This window comes from Myxine glutinosa, chromosome 10, assembly GCF_964187855.1.
Source record: "Myxine glutinosa chromosome 10, kmMyxGlut1.1, whole genome shotgun sequence".
Lineage (NCBI taxonomy): Eukaryota > Metazoa > Chordata > Myxini > Myxiniformes > Myxinidae > Myxine > Myxine glutinosa.
This window is the reverse complement of record NC_136270.1, coordinates 108,848,076-108,866,625: the sequence shown is the minus strand read 5'-3', so window position 1 is coordinate 108,866,625 and position 18,550 is coordinate 108,848,076. Positions and strand designations below refer to the sequence as shown.

The window sequence follows — 18,550 nt, the reverse complement described above, 5'->3', positions numbered from 1 at the left end:
GCAGGAGGTCGGTGATGCTTGCCTGTAATCACAAAGCATCTATTGGAGTCAAGTGTCAACTGCAGTCAAGTGCTTTCTATAGCCATGAATGAGCTTCCTACACCTCTCGACTGGCAGTTTGGCTCACTCTTCTTGTGCAAACTGCTCCAGTTCTCCCAGATTTGAAGGGTGCCTTCTCCCAACTGCTGTTTTCAGATCTTCCCACAGGTATTCAATGGGATTTAGATATAGACTCATTGCTGGCCATTCCAGAACAGACCAGAATTTTGCCTTGAACCATTCCTGGGTGCTCTTTGAAGTGTGTTTGGGGTCATTGTCCTGCTGCAAGACCCATGACCTTCGATGGAATCCCAGCTTTCTGACACTGGGTTGAACATTGCGCTCCAAAATGCATTGGTAATCTCCTGATTTCATGATGCCATGCACACATTCAAGGTACCCAGTGCCAGAGGCAGCACAGCAACCCCAAAATATCACTGAACCTCCTCCATGTTTAACTGTAGGGAAGGTGTTCTTTTCTCTGAAGGCTTAATTTTGTTTTCCATAAACATCGAGATGATGTGCTTTTCCAAAAAGCTCAAATTTGGTCTCATCTGTCCACAGCACATTCTCCCAAAAGGATTTGGGCTTGTTCAGGTGTGTTTTGGCAAACTCCAGTCGGGCTTTCTCAGCAGTGGGGTCCTCGTGGGTCTCCTACCATAGAACCCCCTTTCATCGAGTTGGCGATGGATGGTGCGAGTTAAAACTGTCCTACCTTTTGTCTGAAGGTCAGCTTGAATCTCTTTGGCAGTTGATCGAGGTGCTTGCTCCACCATTTGAACAATCCTTCGCTGCAATCTTCGATCAAGTTTTCTCTTGCGGCCACGTCCAGGGAGGTTGGCTACAGTGCCATGGGCCTTAAACTTCCTGATAACATTGCGTATGGTGGACACAGGTACATCAAGGGCTCTGTAGATGGACTTGTAGCCTTGAGATTGTCCATGCTTGGCTACAATCTTGTGCCTGACCTCCTCAGACAATTCCTTGGCTTTCTTTCTTTTCTCCATGCTCACTAGTTGGCTATCTGATAAAATTGATTTCTTCACCTTTACAATGATGCGGACATGCTCGCGAGCCATTGGTTCCCGACCCGACCCACGGGTGACCCGTGACCCGTGAAATTTATCTTCAAAACTAATTTCTGTTTACTTTAAAATGACACAGTATTATTAAGAAATATCACAAGTATTTTAAAATCAGTTCCAAACTGATTTTTTTTTTTTGATTTTTTTTTTTTCAACTCAAAATTGTCTGGGAGCCATATGCCGTCACCGGAAGAGCCATATATGGCTCGCGAGCCATAGGTTCCCGACCGCGGCGCTAGCCCAACACCAGGGATTGGCGCTATACAATACATATTTACATAGAGATAATATGGGACATTCAAAATGATGTAATCTGCCCCCAAAATGCTCAATATGCATACGCAAACACCCTAGAGGCCTAGAAATAACGATCTTCGGGGCATGTGAACTGCTATTGTGCGTGTGAGGTAAGGATTGTTACCTAAAATGGCTCCGAAAGCTTCTAAAAGAAGATGACAATACTTGGAAAAGTACCTGAAAAAATGGATATGCAATATTTACATAGAGAATATCTCAAAATATTTATATCTCAAAAAATCAAAAATAAGCACAACTAATGATTTGATGGTGTGGAGGGAAAATCAGGGGTCAAAGGTTCATTTAATCATTTTATTAAAAATATATATTGACAGCGCAAAAAAACCTGGCTCTGCACCAAATCTGCACCAAATCATAATGTGCACATCATTGATAGGAGAGACGAGTCATGCTCCCTGCCCGACATCATAGCTCGCTCCACTGACAGTCTCAAAAATCAGTCCTTATATACCTTCATGTCCTCAAACAGGGGGAAGGGATATCTGCATTGCTGCCTGAACCTGAGGGCAGCAAGTTGCTTGATACAATGGAAGTCTGTTTCACCGCATGTTTGCAAGGAAAGATATGCAGATTGTAAAACAATAATCAGAGTGAATAAATGAATGAATGATCGTTTTAAGGCCATTTTTCCCCGCTAGTGCGGGGGTTAGCCTTGCGGGCCCCATGACAATCATGGTTCCCTGTTTGAGGCAATGTTTTTATGGCCGGATGACCTTCCTGACGCCAACCCTTGGTCACGCTCTTATGATGCGCAGGGATACGGTGTACTTATTCTAAGCCGGGGTACACACCGGGATCATTCATCCCAGCAAGCTGGTACTCAATTTGCCGACCTCGGAAGGATGACAGGCTGAGTCAACCCCCCTGGCGTTAATGCAGCGATCGACCGGGATTCGAACCCAGGATCCTAGGATCCCAAGCCGGCACCCTAACCGCTAAGCCAACACCAGGCCAATATTAATTGGAGCAATTAAATTTGTGACTGATAGATTGAATTGATGGGGTGTTGATGACACATAGGCATAATGGGCCAAATGACCTCCTAATGTGTCCAATTTCCTTGTATTCCCTTATACATGTAAAATTTAAATTCATACAACATTTGCACCATATTCCATCTCATATATCCGAACACATGATCCAATTACATGAAATGTATGTCCCACAAGGAAAGTGTCTGTATTGAATGATATTCTGAAATTCCTACAGCATAAGGTGAGAAAACCTTATGCCAGCTTAGGATACCTAGGATCCTGGGTTCGAATCCCGGTCGATTGCTGAATTAACGCCAGGGGGGTTGACTCAGCCTGTCATCCTTCCGAGGTCGGCTAATTGAGTACCAGTTCACTGGTAATTCCCTGTTTGTCGTTAAAGGCGGCAAAAAGGGTTGGCGTCAGGAAGGGCATCCGGCCGTAAAACATTGCTTCAAAAAGGGGACCGAAAAAACAACAACAACCACGGTCCCCGAAAAAGGCCAACCCCCGCTTTGCGGGGAAAAATGGCCTCTAAAGGTGGGGTTTTATTTTTTTTTTTAAATAAGGTGAGAAAACGAGTCATTTGCAAAGGTTATATCAGGCAAGGAGATGGAGTGTGTTGGGAGACTTTCACAGTTATTAACAACCAGCTCGACAAGAAAGGTCAAACTTTCCATGACTGATTTTAAGTATCACTGAATTGAGCAGCCTTATCCTATAAGATGTGTTACAGCAAAGGTGTCTGACCAACGATTTGACCAACTCACCTCTGACACAGAGAGGTATGAGTATTGGGCCAGAAGATATTATAGAGTGCCTTTTTATGGGGACTTGAGCTATCACCAGCTTCGTGTTCGCCTAACAGTTAAGGTAGCTGGCTTAAGATCTTGGGATCTTAAGTTTGAACCCCTGCTGTACCACTAAAATAACAACAGGTGAGTTGACTCAGTCTGTCATCCTTCTGAGGTCGACAAAATAGCACCAGCTTACTGGGAAGCATGAGCCATTTGAGTATCCTGCGTCAGAGTGGCGACCTGTCCAGAATTGTGCCTCCTAGCCAATGGAAAACTGCATCGGCAGCATCTGAAGATGTGAAAGGGGTGGTTCTTCCTCTTCTTCTGAGCTATCACAGACTGGTATTTGATGGCAGAAAACAAGACTTAAAATAAAAACCACAAGCCATAAATCAAGGAAGGATGAAACAAGAAAGTCTCATCATCAAATATTCTCAAGTGAAATGAAAGCAGAGGATCATGGTGACCACAGAATTTGTCTGAAGTTTTGTGATACTTCTGAAACCATTTGCACACATTGTTTGTGCAGTCACTGATTAGTAGTAGTAGTAGTAGTAGTAGTAGTCGTTGAGACGACACCGACACTACCACCGACACTACTACTACTACTACCACCACCACCACCGACACCACTACTACCACCACCGACACCACTACTACCACCACCGACACCACTACTACCACCACCGACACCACTACTACCACCACCGACACCACTACTACCACCACCGACACCACTACTACCACCACCGACACCACTACTACCACCACCGACACCACCACCGACACCACTACTACCACCACCGACACCACTACTACCATCACCGACACCACTACTACCACCACCGACACCACTACTACCACCACCGACACCACGACTACCACCACCGACACCACTACTACCACCACCGACACCACCACCACCACCACCACCACCACCACAGTTCTTTCAGGAAGCCAATTGTTCCAACCTTCTTGTGGTGTTGGCCATGAAAAGCAATTGGCCAAGTCCTTAAAGAACCGGCTGATGAGGCCTGACGTTAGAATTTGAAACTTATTCAAGGTACCAGAGGAAATTTGACTACTTTTTCCAAAAACACTGTGAGATCTTTAAACTCCACTAAATAATACGAGCAAATTTGACATCTGGCTTAATGTCCATCCAATGAATGGCACACCAACACATTGATGCCCTGTATCCAAAACACCAGGGTGACAGGTTATAGCTGTGTTGACACTCAACCCCAGGTAAGACAGCTTAAAGGTGAGTGTGCATGCCTCTAAACTATCCTCCCAGCCCATATGAAACAAACCCACTGTCATTACAATAAGACAGTGTGTCCAATATATTGTTACGTTTGGAGGGGGTAGGCAGTGATTACCTTAGTCCAGGTAGAATTTTATGGGTAGGTATGGTTTTACCTCTGACTGTCGTCAAAAAGAAGCAACCCCATGTATCAAAAGTAGGGATCCAGTAGACCGTATGATTTGTAAGAGAGCGTATCTTCATTCCCATCACGAGGGGTGGGGTTATGTAAGTTAGTTAGGGATTATGGGTAATTAATACCCTGTATGTAATGGCCTCTGTTATTTTTCCTCTGTTCCTTATGACAATCACGCATTTATAGCACTAAATAAAAGCGACCGGAACCGGGACATTCAACTACCCTGGTGCCGCAGCCGTCACATCGCAACACAAGCAGGCAGGTCTGGGAGGCCACACCCCCGAAGAAGTGATTGGTCCGGGATTGATTGGAGCAAGGACTGCTAAGATGGGACTATTGGATTGGTGGAGCAGGCACGGATGACATCAGAGCCTTGAGTATAAAAGAACGCTCTCTCCGACATTTTGGCCTCTTGAGTGAGGGACATTCATTGAGACACCACAATTTTATCCCTCTTGGCTTGCTCTGATTTTCGGGATTCGACAACGAACGGTTGAAGTTCACGAGTTTTCTCCCTCTTGACTTCCTCTCTTGGCTGTCCCTCTTGACTTCCTCACATCTTCTGGCTTTGGCGGTGAACAGTCACGATTTGATATCTCGCTCTGCTTCAGAAGTTCGCAGCAAGTGGTCTGAGTTCATAGCACTCCTGCGCGAGGGGAATGCATTGATGAGCGGGGATGAGTGGAATGAGCGCGGCCTGCTGACTTCGCGCTCGGCGGCGAGAGAGGCGGACTGCACAGGAGGCCTAGTTCCCGCTCGCAGCAGTGCAGCCTGTGGCTCCCACGCAAGGACGTGGGGGCCTGGACGATTCCTGACGAGGTTCAAGAGCCGCTCAGAGCTAAGTGCCCACAAACTAACACATTTATTTTCACAGTTATTTTTCCCTTTGTCTGTATTCGAGTCTGTATGGTGACGTCCCATTTAGGATCTTATTGTGCTGTGTTTTATTCTGTTAATAAAGCCGGTGCTTTTCTTCCATAAAGCCGGTATTTTTGTACAGTTAAATCCTGTGTCGGTTTGAGTTGATTATCGCAGGTTCGAAGACGTCGGGTGGAAGCTGTCCAGTTAAGTTCGTCATTCTCCTTTCCCTCGCGTGTAAAAAGTACCGTCATCATTGGATTGAACGTCTTGGAGTTAAAGCTCGTTTGGTCATCCGTGTCACACTGCGGTGTTCACTACAGGGCAGACACACGACAATATGTTGAAATTTTTACCTGCGACATGTCGCAGGTCGACAAGATCTTCGTGTTGCTGTTGTTGTCGGGGTCCTTGTTGGGGATTATTTTTTGAAATGTGCACCCATTGGTTAGACAGCTGCCGGACCACACCCACATCTGTCGCTTGACTCCAGTACCGAGACGAAATGATATGGCTGCCATCTTGTTTTTCTGGTTTCCCTGTCTCCTTCTGCTGTTTGCATTGTCCTATTCCATCCCGATCCATTTGATGTTCTAGCTCCACCACGAGAATCAACTCTATAGTATAAAATAAATAAATAATAAAGCCACCAGTACAGTTAAATAAGGAATTCAATGATGAAAGACGTCCAAAGGCCACAGCCATACTCATAATAATGCCATCACTCTTTCGCTCGTATGCAGCACAAGGCTGCGGGGTAGCATCATTGCCTGGGGAGGCCCGGCCATGCCGCTGATGCAATGTCCCATGAAGGTTAGGGCAGGAATTTGGAATTTGACCTTGGTGCCGACGATAGTTCGTCTACTTTTCGCGAAGGACACCATGGGATCTTTAACATCCAGCAACGAATGCTGGCAGACGGAACGCCCGTTTAACATCCATTGGGAATGAGACTTACAGCAATCTGTAAATAATAACATTGGACTTTCATAATGATATTATGTAATTACTTGCCTTTAAAAAGCTTGAGGCTCTTGCAATGATAGCCAAGCTAAATGCCTCGGAAGTATATAGTCAGCCTCCGCACTTAGAAATATTGCAAGGCATTACTGTGAAATGAGATTAGCTTTTTCTATCTGCTCTGCATGTCATGAAAACGAGAAGATAGTAGCTATGGACATCAATTGCTGCCACCGTTTAATGCCTGAAGTTCCTCGGACCTTGTGCTCCAAAACTTCCTGCTGCCTCTGCTGAATCAACTCTGGCCCTGTCAAGGTTTCCTTCATAATTACTCCGTCCACTTCCAATGTGAACATTTACAAGTAACCAATTAATTCCATCTTGTGCCAATTTATTCCAGATTATAATTGCCAGTGGCCTTGATAACCGAATTTCAGGCCTGAATTCTCATTACACATCTAGGCCTTACTTTAATGAACAGGCTCGATCTTTCCAAATAAGGTTTGCTATTAAAATTGTATTGCTTCTCTGTCTTTTACAAATGGGTACCAGTTGAGGCAGTGTAAGTTTCTGGCTGATGCGTATTGCTTCTTGGGTGCTGTGTGTTAACTACATGAATGGCTATGGCTTGGAGTTGCTCTTTTGGTGTTGGGCTCCAGCCGAGGATCGATGCTTACCTGAAGATAAAGATGAACAGCATGAGAAGCATGCAGAATGTAGCCACGTTGTCCATGGTCCGCATGAGCACAAGAAGCTGACGACGTAACGCCGGTAGGAAACGCACCAACTTGAGTACGCGTAGCAGGCGGAAGGTACGCAGCACAGAGAGGCCACCGCCTGACTGCACCGACAGTTCCCAGATACTTGGGGGAAGAGGAAAAAAAAATGTGAACAAGTGTTTAGTTTGGTGTGATTGGAGAGAACACAAGTTCTCGGCTAAAGGTTTTGTAAACAAAAACAATTATGTTCATAAGGTTTGCTTCTTCAATATCCAGTAATAAATCAAAAGCGTTAACTTAACTACTATATCTTTAAAAAATTTAAAATATTGTCGAGGTATAAACTTTCCACTGTAGTTTAAAAGTAGAACACAAAGCTATTCTTGTTTGAACAACTAGACTTACAAAAAGTTGTGAACAAATTACTTAAATTGACATGCGGGCAGGGCATTGCATCACAAAGCACACCGTCCCTCGGATGGACCTTAAGCCAGGTGTCCCATCTGCTGGCATTAATTGGTGGAAGTTAAAGATCCTACAGTTCTTTTGTGAAGAGTAGATGAGTTATCACTGCTGAATAAATGACGAAATTCTGCCTAAGTTTCCTCCAGTCAAACATCACACCTGTCCAGCCAGTTCGTGATCAAGACTTCAGCCAAATTTCCCTTTCGGTCCACGCGACGAGACGATAGGATTCATTGGGGCCATCCATATGTTGGGGCCAATTGGGTCCGATTGTGGACGGAGGTTATTTTTTTTATCTAAAAAAATGAGCAGGATATCTCAAAAAATTATGGACTAATTCGGACAAAATTTGGTAAGCAGGTTGGGTGTATGACAAGGACAAAAATATTACAGTTTGGTGAAGATCCGGATCTGAGATAAAAAAAAAAATTGAAGTGATTCTTCACCATTGAGAGATGGGGCTAAAAGGATATATAGCACGATATTTCAAAAAGTTGTGGACGGATTCAGACAAAACTTAGTGGATGAGTTGGATAGGTGACAAGAACAATCTGATAATATATTGGTGAAGATCCAGATCTGCATCTGGCATATCAGTGGGATACAAAACGTAAACTGTTCAGCAAAACGTAAATGTGTTCTGATCTGTTCTGTGTCCTAGCTCTTCCATAAGCCTAGACCCAAATATAAAATTTTGACCTTGTATAAAAAAAACGTCAGCCTGGTGGAAGTATGCGCTCTACCAAATGCACGTATGGTTTAAGTTAAGTTCAGAACATGTCATTGAAGGATAACAATACCTTTATTTCCATGTACTGTCCCAAAGCCTAAAAGCAAAGTTCTTAAAGGAGCCACGACATTAATCAGTAAAAAATAAAGTCCCTACTTCTCCAAAAGCCCTCGGCCTGATGTTCAACTGGTGCTAATTTTGGCCGCAATTCTGTATGGCATTTTGAGATTAATTTAGGCCGCAATTCTGTATGGCATTTTGAGATTAATTGAGGCCGCAATTCTGTATGGCATTTTGAGATTAATTTTGGCCGCAATTCTGTATGGCATTTTGAGATTAATTTAGGCCGCTGTCAGGAATACCTTACTGACTCATATTTGAGAGATACCGATGGATCTTTAATGTCCCAGAAACCAATACTAGAGCGAAGTCGATTGCATGACATCGCCAATCCTCAAAAGAGATGTTGAAAAATGGCAACAAGTTCCACCAGGAATGACCAAATATGAAATTTTGAGTGTAAAAAGATTCTCTTTTTGACCCTTGTTACCCCCCAAGCTCCCACCCCTTGGGGCATGAACCGGGCATCAAATTCAAAAAAAGTTACATATTTCATGTATTCCCCAACATTGATTGCATATACAAAATTTCAACAAAAAAATGTTTAACAATTTGTCCGTAATTGCATTTTTGGTATTTGACCTTTTGACCCTGTCCCAGGGGGGGGAAGCAAAAGTAATGCTGCTCTTGCACCTTCTTGCCACGTCGTGATCATAACTACAAAGTTTGGTGAATTTCTGCACAACTAGGAGGAGAAACGATGGAGAAGCGGACAGATGGACAGACACAGCCAATTACAATATCTTCCCGTTTTTTAAGCATGGGGGTAACTAGCAGGTAGGACACCTTGATTAATGTCAGTCTGATGGACAACATACTTTGCGATGTAACGCCATGGCTGCCAAGCACCAATCCGACAGTATATAGTCAGGTCGAGCATCGAACCCAGACGATATCCTGTCGGACGCACCAGTCTCTGATCAAACATGGCGTGAATTTAACATTCTCTACCATTAAATCTGAATTTCACTCGGAGAGGCACTTTGATCATTTGCAGACAATTAGACTATGGCAGCAGTTTCGCAAAAAGTACAAAAACAGAAGGAACACTGGGAAAAGGAAACAACTATTAATGAGGAGAGCAATTTAAAAGTCAAGTGGAAGAACATCTTGATTGTAACGATACATTGCACAGGAACAACAACAAAAAAGATTCACATCAAAAACGGAAACGTCATCTGACGAGCATGTGCGGTTCGCCACAAATAATTTATAGTTGAACAGAAAACTTGAAGAAGCTTTCAAGCGTTTCATCTCACCTGATGATGACAATGCTTCCATCAAAGATGTCATATTGGTTGCGAATATATCCGAAGAGGCCGAAGGCAAGGATCTTTAGCAACATCTCGAGAGCAAACATACTGGTGAAGACGATGTTACTAATTTCCAAGATGTTTGTCAGTTCGTCGGGCTGCAACAGAGCAACGCATGAGCAGCAAGTCAATCAAATCCTTCAATGTGACCTGTAGTCGAGTCTGCCTGCCCAACAACTCAGGAAATGCATTGATAAGGTAAATTTAGTGTAATTGCATCTGAGTGCATTTGCCAGCATGCAGAATTCTCCTCCGCCAAGCCACCCCCCACGACCCCCCAAAAAATGACAAAGTCAAAATGGAACAGCTGCTGACAATAATGTATCAAAGTTAGACTCAAATTTTGGTCGAGCCTAAACTGTAAAATGAATATGAATGATCGTTTTAAGGCCATTTTTCCCCGCTATAGCGGGGTTAGCATTGAGGGCCCCATGATGTTTTTATGGCTGGATGCCCTTCCTGTGGCCAACCCTTAGTCGCCTCTTACGATGCACAGGGATACAGTGTACCTATTCTAAGTCGGGGTACACACCGGGATCATTCATCCCAGCAAGCTGGTACTCAATGTATCGACCTCGGAAGGATGACAGGCTGAGTCAACCCCTCTGGTGTTAATTCAGCGATCGACCGGGATTCAAACTCAGGATCCTAGGATCCCAAGCCTGCAACCTAACCGCTAAGCCAACACCAGGCTTATCGAGCCTCTACTGTGACCATCCCTAATTGAATGAGATGTGGAATGTAACTTTCCTTCCTTCCACACGAGTGCTAATCTCGTGTAATATTCTGATGATAACGCATTGTTGGTCATTCTGACGATTGTGCTTTAATAACTGGAACGGCACTCGGTAGAGCGCACACCTCCGCCAGGGCTGAACGGTTTCCGTGTTGTATCCCACCGATGGGCTGAACGGTCTGTGTTGTATCCCACCGACCCGGACTTCAGCCAAAATCGAATCGGCTTGTTCTTGTCACGCACCAAACTCATCCACCGAGTTGTCCGAATCCATCCACAACTTTTTGAAATATCATATTACTATTCCTAAATTATGAAGAGTCACTTAAAAAGAAATCCTCGTATCCGGATCCGGATCTTCACCAAAATCTAATCAATTCACCCTCGTCACACACTCAACCTTTTTCCTCAAGTTTCCACACCCAAACTCTAGGCACACAAACCCAACCTGTCCTGCTATCTCAGCCATCTGAAACCTGCACCCCTAACCCTACCAATCCCAGCTCTTAAGCAAAAACGCATACATACTTCCAGTAACCTCCCTCCCGGTAGCACGCACAAAATCCAGGCTCATTGCACATCTCAACTCTTTTGTTCCTTTTTTTTTTATCCCTATGTGGAACCTCTTTCCAGAGGCTGTGCTATGAGACTATTCTCTCCAAGGTTCTGGTGCACCAGCATTCGGACCTGCAATCTTTCCTGACCCATTAACTCTACTAACACAGCCCTCTAACTTGCAGGTTGCTTTTCCTCCCAATCTCTCTCTCTGCTCTTTTCCTATCGTTCATGTGTATTCTTCCTATACAAGCTAAGCATGTATATTGCGGCCCCAAGACCAAGATCGGCCAAGAAAGGCATGGCAAATGAATACACATGTAACTTGGCCCTAAGGACAAAGCTCATAGTGACATCCTAGCCCACAGGGTCAAACATCATGGTCGCACCATAAGCGTTTTGAGTTTGGGGACCACTGATGCCTCTAGCACAGAGTGGAATCCCACACTCCTCTTCCCCCAGGTGAGCTGGCAAGCTGCCCCATGTGGGATTATATAAAAAACATCAACTCTCAAGGGAAATGGTGACCTTGTATCTATATGCTGATCACCACACTTCCTGTAAGTGTTCCGACCAACAGGGGGGACCTTTCATGCATCCAACCTGTTTCGCATCGATTATACATTTCACGAGTTTTCTCAACATCTGCTCTTTCCCAACTCCAATTCAGAAAGCCAATAAGCTAAATTCAGATCGGGCAGCCATCTTTACATCCCTGTTGACATGTTCAGAGGTTACATGCTATCAAATGAGCTGTCTTGATACCGCTTCAACACCAGGTCTCTAAGAGCTGGTACATGAAGGTCTCTAATCCAAGCACTAATCTCGCTCGACTCTGCTTAACTTGAAAGATCTGATGTCAGGTGCATTGAAGCCAGAAAGTCAGAGCGAGAGAAGGTCATGTTACGTCTATTGAGCTTTGTGTCCTTTCTCAAGACATTGTCAAAGGAAGTAAAAAAAGTAATTATGTATGATGTTACTTCAAAGGTTATCAGTCACAGATGCGTTCAAAAATTCCAGCCTAATGAAATCCAGTGAAACACACACACGACTCTTTCTATTAACTTATAGGAGATGCTTAACTCCCTTTGAAGTAAAGTCATGAACACTGACGTCATAACATCAATGATTCCTCTCCATGCTCACATTTCACTGATATACACATTTACACATTAAAGGTGAAAGATGTCAATAAACATGAATAATGGTTGTTACTTTAGTGAGATAAAGGAACTACATTATTACGCCTGTTACGCGTACCTGTACATGTTCCGGATACAGTTTCCTCTCTTCCTGCATACTCATGGTGATATGAAGTAAACCACTCAGAGACTCTATTCTGCCAGTGTCCATTTGTATTATATTCGCCTCAACACGTCACTTCAATTACCTTCACAGTTCCTACAATTATGGAGGGAAACACTTAGTTGACACACTCTCCTCTTCCCTCTCTCCTGTTATATTGATTTACAGTGTCCTTATGGTCAGGGGCAGTCTTAGTGATTCCGGGGCGCTGGGCAAAAGTCAGGATGGGGACCCATCACAGCCCCTTTATTCCCACCAAACCCACTCTGAACAAGATTAAAGTGCAACATTTTCGCAATGCATGTCCCTTCAAGAATGCACCACAGTTGGCGATTCCACTTTATTATATTCTCCAATATTCACCAAAGCAATACCGAAAAATTAGAGTTATTACGATAACAAACAAAATCTATATTATAATAAGAATGTAATGACTCGAGATTAGTTTGACATCTCAGTGCGAGTGCATTGTTTTGTGTTCGAAAAGCTCCAGCTATAACTAGGAAAAATATGGCGTTAGTAAGTTAGAAATGTTTTTTTTTTTTTTTGTATACAGAGTCGAGGCTCGTGAAAGTGCTAACATTTATCAAACAAACAAATCAAACAAACAAGCAAACAAAGTATATAAAAAGGGGAGCGGTCGACAAGATGGGGAGAGAAGGGGAGGAAGCACACAAACACAACATTTGAGAGCAGGGACATCGGGAGATGTGTGGGAGGGAGAGGGCCTGGGGGGGGAGGGGGGGAGGGCAGGATAGGTGTAAAATGCAAGGACACCAAGGACTTCCAGGAAAGAAGTCGGCACCTCAAAAAGTGGATTTGGGGTGAAATTAGCGGGGGTAGAAAAGATCAAGGTTTTGGATGGGGGAAGATAAGAGATGGTGGTGAACAGCTGTTTTAAAGATCTGGAGGGAGGAGTGGGATTGAAGAGAGTGAGGGAGTTTGTTCCAGAGGCGGGAGAAAAGAGGAATAAAGGAGTGAAGGTGAGCAGAGAGTCTTGATTTTGGCAGTTTAACCATAAGAGGGTTGCAGGCAGATCCTGTGCGACCTGTAGGAATATTTGCGGGACAGAGCCCAGAGAGAGCTGGGGGAGCAAGGCCGGAGAGGAGGCGGTAGAAGACGGAAAGACCACCAACCTGCCTGCGGTGAGTAAGTGAAAGGCCCTCGGAGATAGCTTCATCGCGGGAGATTCCAATGATTCTGAACGCTTTCGTTTCAACAGCGTGAAGACGAGCTAGGTGTGAGGCAGGAGCACCAGCCCAGAGGGGAGAGCAGTACTCCATTGAGCTGCAGATGAAAGCCTTGTATGTGCTGAGGAGCTCAGGTGTGCCAAGGAAGGACTTCGCACGACGGAGGATGCCCAGTCGGCGACTGGCTTTGGAGGCCAGATTTGAAATGTGGTTTTCCCAGGAAAGATCATGGCAGATAGTGAGACCCAAAAGCTTGAGTGACAGAACTTCTTGGAGAGGATTATTCAGAAAGTAGATGGGAGGGTTTTCCAGTCGGTCTTTTCGGAGAGACATCGTAAGAGTGTGAGATTTGTCAGGATTGAAAGACATGTTCCACTTGTTTGCCCAGTCTGTGATTTTGTCCAGGTCTGCAGAGAGTGAGGAGGCTGCAGACTGCCGATCTGAGGGATGAGGAATGGAGCGGCAGAGAGTGGAGTCATCAGCAAAGAAGTTTTCTTTCATCAGCATCATCAGCAGTTTTTACCTGCTAGCACTAACGTCACCAATGCTGCCGGCGCTGCTGCTTCATTCTCGGTTTTACTTTTGAAGAAATGAGTAACTTTTTGGAAACTTTCATGGAATTTCTTCTCTGGTTTTATTTTTGTCGTTTTCTGCCCTACTTGGATAATTCGTTTCAGTGTTTCTGGCTAACTTGACCGAGGTAGGCCATAAACTAATCGTGTGTATGTTTATATATTACATGAAAGTACCTACAATTTTTCAATTTCAATTATAATCGCTCGATTTATAACGTGTGTGCGTCATTCTTGAAAAAAATATTACAACCGATGAATAGCGCTACGTAGATCAATCACGTGTCGACGTGTGGGCATCATTAAAAACATGCGAGTGGAATAGCTCATTTGCAAAGGGAAGGTACACATCTGGAAGTAGTTGTTGGAATTTTTTGCTTCATTACAGTAGATTAAAACATTATCAGATTTTTCATTCTATACACTGGGTGATGTAACTGATGGATTTTTTCACAGCAGAACCGCACAATGAGCATCTTTCCAGTAGAAATCCTGATTCAAGTAATCGGGAGTAAATAACTCCAACTCGAAACCGACAGACAAATTACAATATAAAAACAGTGATATATATATAAATATAAAAAATGTTAACTGAAATATGTGGCATAGTACAGCTGATGTATTTCATTAATCAGACAAGAGAAGTTGTTATTCTCAAGAAGACTGAAAGTAAATATGCAAAAGTGTGGGTGGGAGTGGAGGTGTAGAAAAGGATAATTGATCCAAAAACAGAGGTTTTTTTGGTCGTAAACACAGTTGAGGCTCGTGGAAGAGCTAGTACTAGTACACTAAGCATATCAGTACACAACAGGACAAAAGTAACAGTTGGGAGAGGGGGGGGGGGGGGACACCAACAGCAGAATTGAAGGCCAAGATAGAGGCAGACTTGGACAAAAAATGGGATTGGGGGGGAATGGTGGGGCAGGGAGAGGATGCATGGGGTGGACAACATTGATGAAGAAGGAAGCTCTCATGGGGAAAACTAGAAGTTTGGAAGGAGGGGTTGGGGTGTGGTGGGGAGCAGTTAACGAGGGTAGAAAAGATCATGGTTTTGGCTTGGGTTTGACATGAGATGGTGGTGAACAACTGTCTTGAAGACCTGGATGGAATAATAATAATAATAATAATAATAATAATAATAATAAAGGAGTCTTATATAGCCCCATCAAGCAGAGTTAAAGACCCTCGTGGCGCTTTACATTATCATGCGAACGGACACACATACACAAACATACATACACAAACATACACACACACAGACACACCTTCACTCTTGTCCTATTCCTCTCCCTCCCCATTCAAAACCCACAGATGTGTACTCCCCCTCCTCCTCCCCTCCCTCCCCCGCACACGTACACAGACATACTCTCGATCTCCATCCCATCTCAAACCAAAGGTAAAACAGGACTTAGACTTTGAAAGACTTGTGAAACAGATAGGTTTTGAGGGAGGCTTTAAAGGCAGGAAGAGAGTCAACATGTCGAACAGAGGAAGGCAAGTCATTCCAGAGCAGAGGTGCAGCAAAGGAAAAGGATTTCTCGCCAAATAACTTGGTGCTGGATTGAAGAATGAGATTGAAGAGAATGTGGAAATTGATTCTACATTTGGGGAAAAATATGAATGAATGAATGAGTGGGGTGAACAATGATTCTGGATTTAGTTTCACCAGAAGGGGGTTGATGTGGACTGTGTGTGACCTGCAGAAACCTGGGGTGGGAGGACAAAGAGAGACAAACAGAAAGAGCAGATGGCCGGTGCAAGACCAGAAAGGAGGCAGTAGACGACAGAGAGGCCACCCACCTGTCTGTCATGGTGATATGACAGGCCCATAGACTCAGCTTTATCGCAAGAGATTCCAATGATCTTCAACATCTTGGCCAGAGTGGAGAGCCATCAGCTGTGGATGAAAGCCTTGTATGTGCATCAGAGTTCAGGTGTGCCAAGGAAGAACTTTGTATGACAAAGGATGCCCACTCGACGGGGTGGTTTTGGAGGCCAACTTTGAAATGTGCTTTACGCATGAAAGATCATGGCTGATAGTGAGACCCAGGATTTGGAATGACTGAATTTCCTCAAGAGGATAGTTAAGAAAGTAGATCGGAGGGTTTGCCAAATGATCCATTTGGGGAGAGATAGTGAGAGTGTGAGATTTGTCAGGATTGAAAGACATATTCCAAGGTTTTGACGAGCTTGTGATTTTTTTCCAAGGTCTGAAGAGAGGGAAGAGGCTGCAGCCTGCCTGTCTGAAGTTGGCGGAGGTCACAGCATAGAATGGAATCATCAGCAAATAAATAAAGAGGATTTTCCAGAGAGCCAGAGAGATCATTGATGAAGATCAGTAATTGGACTAGGCCCAGAAAACTGCCTTATAGCACTCCAGCCTTGACAGGGAGAGGAGATGAAAGAATTCCATTGAGTGACAAACGTTGGCTACAATAGAAGAGTAAGTCAGTAATCCATGTGTGGAGTTGGCCTTGGATGCCTCAGGCAGAGATTTGGAGAGTAAGACTAGATGCCAGAAATATGTCCAGAGATATCAAAAGCTCGAGATATGTTCAGTGAGACAGCCATGATCTCATGTCTGACATTGAGGGCCTCCATCCATTGTTGGGAGAGTAGAAGCAGCATGTCCAAGGTGAGCGACCTGGTCTGACACCAAATTGGTTATCTTCGATGAGGTTGTTGGAGAAAAGGAAGGATTTCATATCAACTGCGATGATGGATGCCATGAAACTGCTAATGATTGGAAGTAAGCTGATAGGTTTGTAGTTAACGGGATCAGTTTTTGCACAAATGACAGGATGAAATGGGCAGAGAGAGGATGTGAAAGAGCAGCACAACAGGTTTTTAGGACATGTGAGCTGATGCCGTCAGGACCAATAGCAGAGTCGAGGGTTGAAATAACCTTCTCAGGTGCAAACAACACAGCGTCCAGGAGCACCTAGGTATTGCAGAGAAGGATGGGTACCGAGAGTGAGGGTTTGGGGACGCAATATTCGGAAGCAAACAGAATTGAGGCATTCAGCCATGCCACGACCGGAGACGGCTGTGTTGCCATTTGAAGTGATGGAAGGGATGGAAAGGAAGCATACATTAGAGACAGACATAACAAGGTGACATCAGGTTTCAGAGGAGAGAGAAAAGATGGAAAGTTCATTATTGAGGTCTTACGCTCTTACGATGTCTCTCCGAAAAGACCGACTGGACAACCCTCCCATCCACTTCCTGAATAATCCTCTCCAAGAAGTTCTGTCACTCAAGCTTTTGGGTCTCACTATCTGCCATGATCTTTCCTGGGAAAACCACATTTCAAATCTGGCCTCCAAAGCCAGTCGCCGACTGGGCATCCTCCGTCGTGCGAAGTCCTTCCTTGGCACACCTGAGCTCCTCACCACATACAAGGCTTTCATCCGCAGCTCAATGGAATACTGCTCTCCCCTCTGGGCTGGTGCTCCTGCCTCACACCTAGCTCGTCTTCACGCTGTTGAAACCAAAGCATTCAGAATCATTGGAATCTCCCGCGATGAAGCTAACTCCAAGGGCCTCTCACTCACTCACCGCAGGCAGGTTGGTGGTCTTTCCGTCTTCTACCGACTCCTCTCTGGTCTTGCCCCCCCCCCCCCCCCCCCCCAGCTCTCTCTGGGCTCTGTCCCGCAAATATTCCTACAGGTCGCACAAGATCTGCCTGCAACCCTCTTATGGTTAAACTGCCAAAATCAAGACTCTCTGCTCACCTTCACTCCTTCATTCCTCTTTTCTCCCGCCTCTGGAACAAACTCCCTCACTCTCTTCAATCCCACTCCACCCTCCAGGTCTTTAAAACAGCTGTTCACCACCATCTCTTATCTTCCCCCATCCAAAACCTTGAACTTTTCTATCCCCGCTAATTTCACCCCAATTCCACTTTTTTGAAATACCAACTTCTGTCCTGGAAGTCCTTGGTGTCTTTGTGTTTTATACTTCTTCCCCCTTCCCACGCCTACTCCCCCCAAGCCCTCTCCTTCCCACACATCTCCCTGCTCTTAAATGCTGTGTGCTCTCAAGTGTTTGTGTGCTTCCCCTTCTCTTGTCTTCCGCTTCCTCTTTTTATATATTTTGTTTGTCTGGTTGATTTGTTTGTGAAGTAAATGTCAGCTCTTTCAAGAGCCTCGATTCAGTATACAAAAAATAAATAAAAAAAATTGAGGTGGGACAGATAGTGATCACACAATTGTTGCAGACATTTTTGGAACAAACTGGGATTGCCTTTGGTGAGATTAGTCTTCCAGCAAGTAAAGGCAAGTTGTTTCAGAACAACTGCCTCACCAAAGGGTTCAGTGCAAAATGGGTGGGAACAAATGTATGTTAACTGAAGATGAGATGGGATGAATCT

General features: G+C 44.5%; 1 protein-coding gene across 1 annotated transcript in view; it reads right to left on the bottom strand.

The window, feature by feature from the left end:
- Positions 1-18,550, bottom strand: part of LOC137433382 (voltage-dependent T-type calcium channel subunit alpha-1H-like) — a gene marked incomplete at its 3' end in the record, with an annotated part of 532,188 nt that overhangs the window by 132,199 nt on the left and 381,439 nt on the right. Inside the window, exons 11-12 of the mRNA XM_068125712.2 lie at positions 9,767-9,918; positions 7,151-7,336 (exon numbers count right to left, since the gene is read on the bottom strand). Of these exons, the coding sequence (XP_067981813.2) occupies positions 7,151-7,336; positions 9,767-9,918 (338 nt within the window). The remainder of the gene's footprint in view (positions 1-7,150; positions 7,337-9,766; positions 9,919-18,550) is intronic.